The 10,258-nt window shown below is 41.8% G+C and overlaps 1 protein-coding gene across 5 annotated transcripts in view; it reads right to left on the reverse strand.

Moving 5' to 3' along the window:
- The window catches only part of LOC100125509 (estrogen-related receptor gamma type 1), a 64,150-nt gene extending 54,799 nt beyond the window's left edge, over positions 1–9,351 (reverse strand). For 2 of the 5 annotated variants that reach the window (XM_011491047.3, XM_011491062.3), the window contains exons 1-2: positions 8,959–9,351; positions 327–485 (exon numbers count right to left, since the gene is read on the reverse strand). In XM_011491047.3, coding sequence (XP_011489349.1) covers positions 327–485; positions 8,959–9,014 — 215 coding nt within the window. In that variant the 5' untranslated portion in view covers positions 9,015–9,351. Of the gene's footprint in view, positions 1–326; positions 486–8,954 lie in introns of all 5 variants that reach the window. The other 3 variants (XM_011491066.3, XM_011491053.3, XM_011491072.3) reach the window with 2 other exon arrangements.
- Between the last annotated feature and the right edge of the window lie 907 nt (positions 9,352–10,258).

A 10,258-nucleotide genomic window follows, 5' to 3' on the forward strand; every position in this document is an offset into this window, starting at 1 on the left:
TATAGATTTGACCTCTAGTGAATTACTTTATTAAGTGTGAAATATTTGTAGAGAAAATTGTGTCAAGTTGTTAGTTAACGTATATGCACTGAAAGAAAATTGTGGAGCTCAACTGGAAGGGTAAAGAGGGCCCAACTAAATTTAAAAAAAAAGGTATAGATAAAAAATGTGTCAAAAATACTCAAGACGGCAGTTCTTTGTATTTCTGGTGCAGTATACCAGTACCATTACTTCATTTAAATCTGTATCAGACATACAATAACAGAGAGATAAAACAGTTTTTTTGTGATTATTTATAGCTTTTTGTAAGGCAGTGATTACCTTACCTGGGGTTGTAGAGGGCATGTGCGTCTCTCATGTGGTTGGCCTCTAGTGGATCGTAGCTCTGGTGCATCCTCCAGGCGCCAGCGCCACATTTACCATAAGCTGACTTGGAGTTATCTTCACTGCTGCTGTTCACCAGTGGTCCCTTCGATAAGTTCATTCTGTGGACCAAGGGAGTTGAAAAAAAGAGACATGGAAAAGAAAATGAGCTTTGTTACAGTCTCCTCTGTGTCTTGATGAAACCAAATAATTAAACTACAGTAAATTCAACTGCTCCAAAAAGATTTTAACATTAACAACACAGATATGAAAGGGAACAAACAAATGAAACAGGTGGATTATAAGGAAATGAAATGCTGGACACAACATTCAGATCTCCACTCATTCTTGTTTTAGTGATGTTTGATTTCTATGTAAAAATAAATATACATAAAAAAGGTTGATTTTTTTGCAGCGCATTTCCAAAACTCAATCAAATACAATCAAAAACACATAACTGACACAAAGCACAAAAAAGCTCGAGCAGCATTCAGAGATATGCTCAGAGGCTCAGAGGACAATTTTAAAGGAGAAAAAGGTTTTCTTTCTCAGAATATGTTAACATTAAATGTAAACGTAAAGACTTAAGTTCAAGATAAAACTGTCGGCACCAATTTTTTACCAGTTTTAGTTTCGGAAAATGTTTTAAAAGTTGGAATAAAGTGAAAAGTCTTGGAAATTTGTCTTCTTTCAAACAACCAACCAGATCTGTCAAGAGAGGAGCTATCATTGAAGGAATAAGGTCAGCCGGAGGAAAATAAAAATAAATAGTACTTCTAAACACAAAACTAATTGAAATAACTCAGTCGTAAAGGAGGGGGGAAAAGAAAAGAGATTGGGGGTAAAGTCTGTTTGCCCTATATTTAAACAACAAAATGAGGCTGTTCTTCTAAAAGCATGGGAAATGCAAAAGAATACTTGTATGTACTTGTAAGATTTCCTCTGTCTGGCTTGACAAATATGTTTGAATAATTTAAAAAGTGGAAAATCTATTATGACTAATAATAGAAATGTAAAAAAAAAAAAACTAGCTTGACAAATTGATGAGGAGCGAGCCTAAATTTGCGAAGTAAAAAAAATTGGTTCACCTTGGGGCTGAGCAGTGTTTCTTCTCATACAGTAACTGCCTAAAATTTGCTTTCGATTTACTCGTTTCCTTCTGTTATGATGACACCCCTGCATGCATGCTTTTTTTTTCTTCAGAAAAATGTATCAGTCAACAGAGCAGGATGTTGGTACTTGTCACAAACTGAAAGACACCTATTTACCAATCAAACACACAGTCATTATCGTGCATGTCTGTTGGCATGGTCTTGTTTAGAAGAGGTGAGCCAGGCAGACGGAGCAGAGACTTGTTTAACAGACATTCCTTCATTCACCCGCCACCGCGCTGGGCTGGCGCGTTCAGAGTTAGAAGGCCAGAGTGTGTAATATGTAGGCTTTAGTTCCACTCTGGTGAATAGGAGGAATCAATATCTTTCTGCTTCTGCTGTTGCATCAGACACCTATTGGCTTTGGTTGTGGTGTCACAATGCTATATAGACAGGCAACACTTAATACTACTGATTTTTATTGGGGAGTGTCCTGGTGTCACACTAGACTAAAGTACATCCAGTACAAAGTGCACGCAGTGGTGATAGTTTGAATCCCCTTTCGGTCCTTGCTGGTGTTATGCGTGTCGCTGAATGAACTGAGATCCTTTCAACAGGCCAGCAGTGACGCACACAGAGATGATGAAAGGTTCAAAAGCAGAGAAAAGCTCATTTCAGTAAAACTACTTACTCTGAAACCCAAGACATTTTGGTCCATAAAGAGCACAAAACATTTTCTCACGTTGCGATGCATTAGGCCTCAGTATCGACCAATTACTTGGGCTGCACTGTCATTCTGCATACCGTTACTTTAATAATTCATTCCTTTGAATGTATAAATGCTACACATTTTAGATCTCACATAACGTCTTCTTGAACTTTGTGTATTTTGAAATTCAGCATTGTGTTCTGTTTGTTTTATGCAACTTAAGGATCTTCCTAATTTTTCTCTCCTGATTGCTAAAATAAAAGATATTTTTTTTAATCGTTCAGTCCTTTCCTGCATTTATATCTGCTGTACACCATTATAAAAAGCCTATTATCATAATGAAATCTGATATTATGCAATAATGTTTTACATAGCAAAAGGCTGCCTGCTAACAATCTAAATGGGTCAAAATGAGAAAAGGTTTTTTTCTTTTCACTTTTTTTGAGGAAAAACTGGAGTCAAATTCACCTCACACTGCAATTATGTTAAATATGTTCATTTAAAGTTCTGGACGAGAATAAAAAGAAAGCATTAACCTACATGATTCTGTCAAACTTATTTAAGCACCTGTCAGTGTGTGTCAGCAGCGCACACTGGTGTTGTGTGTTCGTGTGTGTGTGTGTGTGTGTGTGAAAATAGGGAGAATGTGGGTGTCTTTCTGATGCTCAGTGACTCACTCATGTGTTGCTGGCCCATCTGTGAGCCGAATGACCACTGCACAGTTTGTGTGCTTGTGTGTGTGGCTCTGTGTGCGCATAGCAGAGAGACATGGAGGTGCCGTGATTGATGAGACAGTTGCCATTCTTGCTAATGCAAAATGCACCTATCCCTGAAGGGAGCAAATGCCACATCACACACGAGTGTGCCCACAGTTACGACTGCCTCACCTAATTATCCCAGTCTTCAGGGCAGGGTGATGTCTTACAATCACATGCACGATGTCTGTCCCTAAGTAGGCATAAACACAGCATGAAGCGCAGTCAAACAGTCAACACATCTGTTTTTGAATATTTAAACAAAGATTTGGTCAGAAACTTCTAACTCCTTCACGCCATACTAAATAAATGCATTAAGGAAACTAGAAGGAAAATTCAAACCCAACTTTCATCCTAAAAATCTTTTTGAGCTGCAGCGCATCCCATTTCTACCAGGAATATTTCATAGAACTTTTGTAAACGTTGACAACATCAGCGAGTCGTGTTGATGGTGAAACCCAAGGGTCAGCAAAGACCTGACACATTCAGCCTGTGCATGTGTGTGTTCTGGAGCCAATAAAATGACCGCTATGATTACACGTGCTACCTGGGTGATCATATTTGTACACACATATGTGCAGCTACACTGCTTTGACTACACGTGCATTGGGACAGGTGGGGCTGGGCGCAGCACTGCGTGTGTCTGCAGGGATGTGGATGTGTGTGCACGTTAGCGTTTGCGACGGGAGCTGTTAGCGAGGCAGGCGGCAGATGGGCTGTCGGCCTTAATAGGGACTGAGCGGGTGCAGGAAGGTGACAGCTTCACAAGGGAGGGGTGTGCTGAGAGGGAGAGGGCGCGTGTTGGGGGTAGCGGATGGTGGAGGAAGACAGAGATAAAAGGAAAATGAATTATCAGCGGAGGTGAAGAAAAGAACAGATCAGCAGTGCCAAGGAATACAGCTCCTGAGGCCGGGGACTGTTTGTCCAACTTCATCATTACAATAATTCTTTAATAATGTAATGATATACATACTCATGCATACAAATATTTAGAATTGAGAGGAATTTCAGTCACATTTTGATGTAAAAGTAAGAGTTTTAGGTCTTAGATTAAGAAAGAGCATAGACTTGATTCGAACCCTCCAGCATTAAATTGAAAGATCCTAATTTAAAAGTTAACTAAGTTTCTGACTAAATTAAAATATAATTTGAAGTCATTGCACAAAAGAAATCAGAAGAATTTGTCGCTGATATATTTTTTGTTTAAGGTCACGTAAGGCATGATTGGTATGTTTGTAGACATTTGCAATTTCAGAACCAATTCCCTTTATGGAATTTATTTTTATTTGTTTTGGAAAAAGAAAAAAGGTTTGGAGTGAACTGTTTGCGCACACGTGACAGGGCTGCTTCACCTCACACAGAAACACCGAACGCCAAATAAATTCATCCATAACTCTGTCTTAATATGAGTTTGACTTGGGAACAAACTACGTAAATTTTAATTGTTACAAAGAAAAAAAAGTTTGAGGTAATGAGCAGGAATATTTTACCAACCATTTTTGAGCATTTGTTATCTCAGCCATTTCTTTAGCTCTCAAGGCCTTTTCTAGCAAACCAGAGCTCCAAAATCTGTACTTTTGCTTAAATTAATGTTGCATTTGTGGAAAAAAAAATGTTAGATATGATTGTGTCAACAGAGAGTGGATTTGTTAGTTGATGACAAAGGTAAAAGGAGACGCCGAGCGCACATATAAGCGACAGTAGGTGAAAAACGAAAAGGAAGGCAGACTAAACCCCAAAAAGCGGTGGGGTGGTGCACTGGCTTGTCATTCTCTACCCATCAGGCACACACATGAAGCATGATGGGAAGATGAAAGGAGGAATATTTCACTGTCACTCGGAAGGCGGCATGGTCATTCATTTCTTTCTTTCTTCCTCCCTTTGCTATCCCGTTCCTGTTCTAGTGTATCATTCCATTTTTGCGCCCCCCCCCCCCCTGCCGAAACAATGACAATTTAATCACATTCTTCGATCTGGGATGCAGAACAACCCGAGCAGCCAATCTATGCGCCTGATACGGAACCGCACAGGAGAAAAAGTGCAAAAGACGGACGAGACATCTGAACATGCATCATCTGCTCCAAAATCACGCACACACTTTTCTGTGCACACACAGCACCTCTCCATCGAAATGTGTCCTATTGTGGCCGGGTCTTCGCTGTCTCCTTCTATTAGCAGAGCGAAGAAGTAAAACCTCGGACAAACCTTCTCATATGACGCTCAGCTCAATAGTTTAATGCAGCTGAACTGCCACAACTCAAACTGGTAAAAGTTAAATAAAAAGTCCTGCAAAATCTGCAATCTCAATAGAAACCGAGATTTTTTTTTTTAAACAGACTCAACAGTCAGAGCCCATGTTTGGGATTAATAATTCTTATGAAAATTATTTTAAAAATGACCTAATTAATTGTGATAATTGCAATAATAATTGAAAGTCTGTTCTGATGAAAGGATGATGGACATATATTTGGATGATGTAACAGAGGGAATGAAAGGATGAGTACTGCAGAGAAAAGGATGGGGGAAGGAGAACAGATGAGCGGTATTGCCTCTCACTATATATCACTCTCTTCTTTCAATCAGTGCTCTAGCATTCACTCACAAACACACACACACACAGCTTTGCTCGAGTGTGGTGTAATGGCTAATTGCAGTCATGTGTGTGTGTCACAGCTGGTAAAGTCTCTCTTACTGCTCTTTCTGCACATAAAGGCGTGCGCTGACCCGTGACATACTCTCACACACTCAGAGCTCCGGTGAATCCGATATAAATCAGAAAAATTCCCATCATCAAGGTTCATCCCGTTTTGCTCTCTTATCACCAAACATCCATGTCTGCCGTCTTCCCACCTCCAAATACTGGAAACAATTTGCTTTCAGCTGTGCATGGGTGAGAGCGTGTTCGTCCGTGCATGTGTGTGTGCGCTCATGCATGTGTGCGTGTGTCCAGCGCACCTCCCGAATGCTGGTGCCAGACAAAAAAAAATAAAAAAATAAGCACCCCCCCTCCCCTGCTACCTCCCTCCCTTCCTCTCCTGCCTTTGCACCTCTGTCTGTCTCTCTCATTGCATCTTTGTCTTTATGGGACAAAAATACCAGCGGAATGCCCAGACCATCACGACAGAGGCCGCCATCAGCATGAGCGTGGGTCTTTGTGCGTCTGTGGGATTGTACAAAGTAAAAACTGACACACAATAAATTCAACGGAGGGGGGAAAGACGGACAGCCAGGCAAGGGGCCACACAAAAAGAGGGACAAGACTTCCTCATACTGCCCGTCAATAGGTCACAGAAAGAAAAAAAAATAAAGCGTAGGCAGGCGCAAACTCATGCATGACAACAAGCAGATGCAAATGCACACACACTCTCAGCCACACACACACACGTATATCCAGCAAATCGCTGCGGCACATATTGACATGCTTTGACAGATGAATTAAGTAAATGATTTTATAAGGAGATTAAAAGGATTTTAATTTACGCAATTCCTCTTTGCACCCCCCCAACCCCCCGTCCCTCCCTCCCATCCACTTTACCTCCTCGTCTCAACAGCTTTCCATCACTCATGGCCTGAAAACATCAGCGCGCAAGAGCCTGACACACAAAAAAGGCCTAAAAAAGTATGCGATTAAATTCATGCAGCACTTTCTTTTCCTATTGTGATTATTCTCATGTATTTCGATCTTTTCTTCCCAGATAAATAAATTATAATGTTTAAAAAACAAAACATGTATAAAACAACCTGTCAGTCCTGGCTCAGAGCTACAATGGGCAGACTGGTGGGCCTTCAAAAAAACGTTTTCTAGTACTTCTTCATAAAAATTGTTCATCAAAACAATTTTTCCAAGAATAAAATCAATTACAATATTTTTAGAAGTTAAAACAAGTTTGACCTTTAAAAACCAGAAAACAAATAATCTTTTACTTGTTTTTGCCATCAAAGAATTACACCTAGGGAAACTGTTGATCAGAAGCATTTTTTTCTTCTGGCTAAAAATGCTTTCTTTCCTTTTTTTTTTCTTAAGAACTGCAAAGAAAGGAAAAAAAAGACTGATATTTCTGTCCAAACATTTTGCAAATCTCCCATAGGATTTTTAGAACAACAGGATGAAAGCCCCTCCATGATTCTCATCCTAGTCATCCTGCAGAGCGTCGCCTTTACATCTGCACGGCCGCTGTGTAATTCTCACCAGGAGCCCGTCTCCTTCACATCCACCAATAAAAAAAGAAAAAGAAAAAAAAATCGACTAAAGTCAGTGTAGGAGATATTTTTAATGAGATGCAAATTGTATGTATATGGTGGCATGAGGGGAATGCAATTATGTTAACAGCTTAAGCTGTACTTGTTGTTATTATCGTTATGATCATCATTATCCTTAATATTTTAATTAGCATGGAAAAGCAATGCCTCAAAGCAAGGAAGGTGAAAGCCCAAGAAGGGGATAGAAGCCGATGTACATATGGATGGATGAATGGATTAAGGAGAGACAAGCTGGTGGCTGGACAGTGGGCTTCTCCCAAAAACATCTGAACATCATATGTGGACTTAACAGAACACACTCTCTCAGCTGCTGCTTTTAAGGCGTGCTCATTTCATTCACTCAAAGAAGGATTGGCCGGAATTAAAAAAAATATCCTCACTGGCTATCAGATTAGAAAGAAAATGAGTTTTAAGTCTGGTGTCTCTCATGTGTTTTATTTGAACACACATCTGTCTGATATCGTGGGAAGTCTTTCATACTTTTTGCTGTAAAAAATTCTAAATTCACAATCAGCTTCTGACACTTAAGTGTGTGACTTCCTAAAGGGCAACACAATGGATGAAATGAAAGATTCCCCCCCAACAAAAGATTAAACCTAAAACCAGTGAATTACTATAAAAACCCTCATGCACGTCATTTGTTCATGTTTTGCCAAAAAATGTTTTATAGCAAGCATCATGACATTAGACAACAAAGTTAGATTTAAAATTTAATGTAGAAAAACGGGGAGTTGTTCAGTGATAAAGTGGAGGTTTAAATTTGTTTTCTCTTCTAAACATTACAGCAAAAGCAGAGAAGGTAAAAGAAAAAGGCATTCACAAGGACAAGAAAGGTTAACCACACATGAAACATGTCACTCCTGTGCAAAAATATTAATCAAAGTGATTAACACATCTGCATATGTTTTTGCATCACATTCGCCTTTCATTTCTTCACTTTCTACCTTCCAGCTTTGGCTCAGCATCTCTGGAAATTAGTTCAGAAACAAAAATGCATACTTTTCCCACTTAATTCACAAAATACCAGCCAAATCAAGTTTGGTCACTAAACTAAACCTTTGTATTTCCTTAAGTCCTTACGCACGAATGCAAACCCTCTGCTTTGCCGATCAGCTCATCTGCGTTTGGAACACCTAAAAAGAGCAGAGCGCTGGCCAAAGGAGCAGCCCGGCGCGTGCGTGCCTGTCTTTGATTCCTGTGCGGGGCCACACGCTGAGCTGGCCGTCTGAAATTCAAGCTCCTCTGGCATTTAAGAGCGGAGTTCCCCCTCCTTGTCCTCCTCCTCCCTCCTCTCCATGCGGGCCCTTCCTCCGCGGTCCCCTTGCGCTGTAACCCCAGTGCCCCGCTCCCTCTTTGAATCTCAGCTCGGACGAGCGTGCACCTTAACGCACGCACAGATGCGCGTTTGGTTTAGACGAAAATGTCAGTTAAAAGTACACAAAAGATCTTTAAAAAAGTTAGGTTAAAGGTGTGCTCTGAACGTGTGCAGGTGTGCGTCTTACTTCCAGGTAAAAGAGGCGCGAATGCTTCTCCTTCACCTGCAAGGTAAAGCCACTGACTGTCCGGACACCGCAGCCGCACGCACCAACACGCATAGTAAAGGTGCGTGCACCTGACAGCGGGGACAACCTGAACGCGGCGCCGGTCACCTCCGCTGTTTACCGGCAGACTGACGCGCATTCCCGCACTCTCACGCACTCAGACTGTCACCCACAGCGGCACACGCGCACAGGTGGAATGATGGGTCAGGGGAGAAGATCAAAAGGTAAAATTTACCTACTCTTGTTCAGAGTGCATAAAAAGACACTCGGATAACGGGCGTCCTACCGAGTCCATCGACGATAACGGATCATTGTCATGTCAACCTCCTCCGAAGAAACACAAACAAACAATAAACAAAGAAAAATAAACAAAGCAAAGTTTTGTATATGTTTCCTCTTTCTTCTTCTCTTCTTTCTCTGGTCTTCCTCGGTCCTTCTTTCCACTTGGAGGGAGAAACACAATTACCAGACTGTGCGCAGCCTTCACTGATCGGCTCTGCGTGTGTGCGCAGCTGTGCGGGAGCGTGTGCGTGCGTGCGTGTGGATGCGAGAGCCAAGGAGCAAGGCTGCAGACACACTCTCTGCCGGCCGGCCGGGCAGTTGGGACAGAAAGCTGTGCTGCTGTCCTAATCAACGACTTAAAGCCCCGATAGCTGCTCATGAATATTAAGCAGAGCTTTGCATATGCAGTCCCTCAGGCCCCGCTCCTGTTGTGATTGGTGGACAGCTGACCAATAGCTGCGCGGTGAGGCGGGGACAGAGGTGGGGAGAAGGCGGGAGAGCTACAGAGAGGGAGAAGTGCAGGTGGAGAAGGAGGGATCAGACAAAGGCGCGAAGAGGAAGAAAGAGGGATGCAGGAGGGAGAGGAAAGAACAGAAAAAAGAGACAGGTGATGGAAAGGTTTACACCAAAAGAACCTGCTCTGCTTCTCATGCTTCTCCTCTTGTTTCCACTTTTGGCTCCGTGGCTTTTCGAGGGGTGCCACCAACTACAAACCCATAATGAGAATAAAAAAATGTGAAAAAAAATGCATGATGAATAAAGCTTTATCAGAGAGATTTGGGGCTGATAGGTGCATCGGTTCCCATTTTTGATCACGTTTCTTGTAGAAACCGTGCTCTTGCTTGAATGCAGAGCACCAAAGAGTGACCTAATGAAATTCAGGGAATTGTCGGATCAAAGGAAAGAGTGTAATATTTGACCTCCCAAACCTAAAATCAGATAAGGTGTCACAGAGCAAGCATGTGCAGACAGGCAGAGCACAGCAGAAGCCCATGACAGCCCAGGAGTAAAACACAAGATTATAGCAATTCCACAGCATTTGTCCTTTGTTGTGGAATGATTTGACCATGATTGAGACAAGGTTTTCCCTGCCGCTTGCTGTTTTGGTGAGCTCTGCATCATCTCCCCACCAGTATGTTTGCTGAGACGGATTCTCCAGGAGATTCTGCGCGGCTCTTCAGTCTGAGAGCGGGAGGCGGACAGCAAAGTAGAAAAGGGAACGCGACGAGAGGAGGAAGGAAAATTTAGAGCCCCACA

Source organism: Oryzias latipes, chromosome 3 (genome assembly GCF_002234675.1).
Source record: "Oryzias latipes chromosome 3, ASM223467v1".
In the NCBI taxonomy this organism is placed as follows: Eukaryota; Metazoa; Chordata; class Actinopteri; order Beloniformes; family Adrianichthyidae; genus Oryzias; species Oryzias latipes.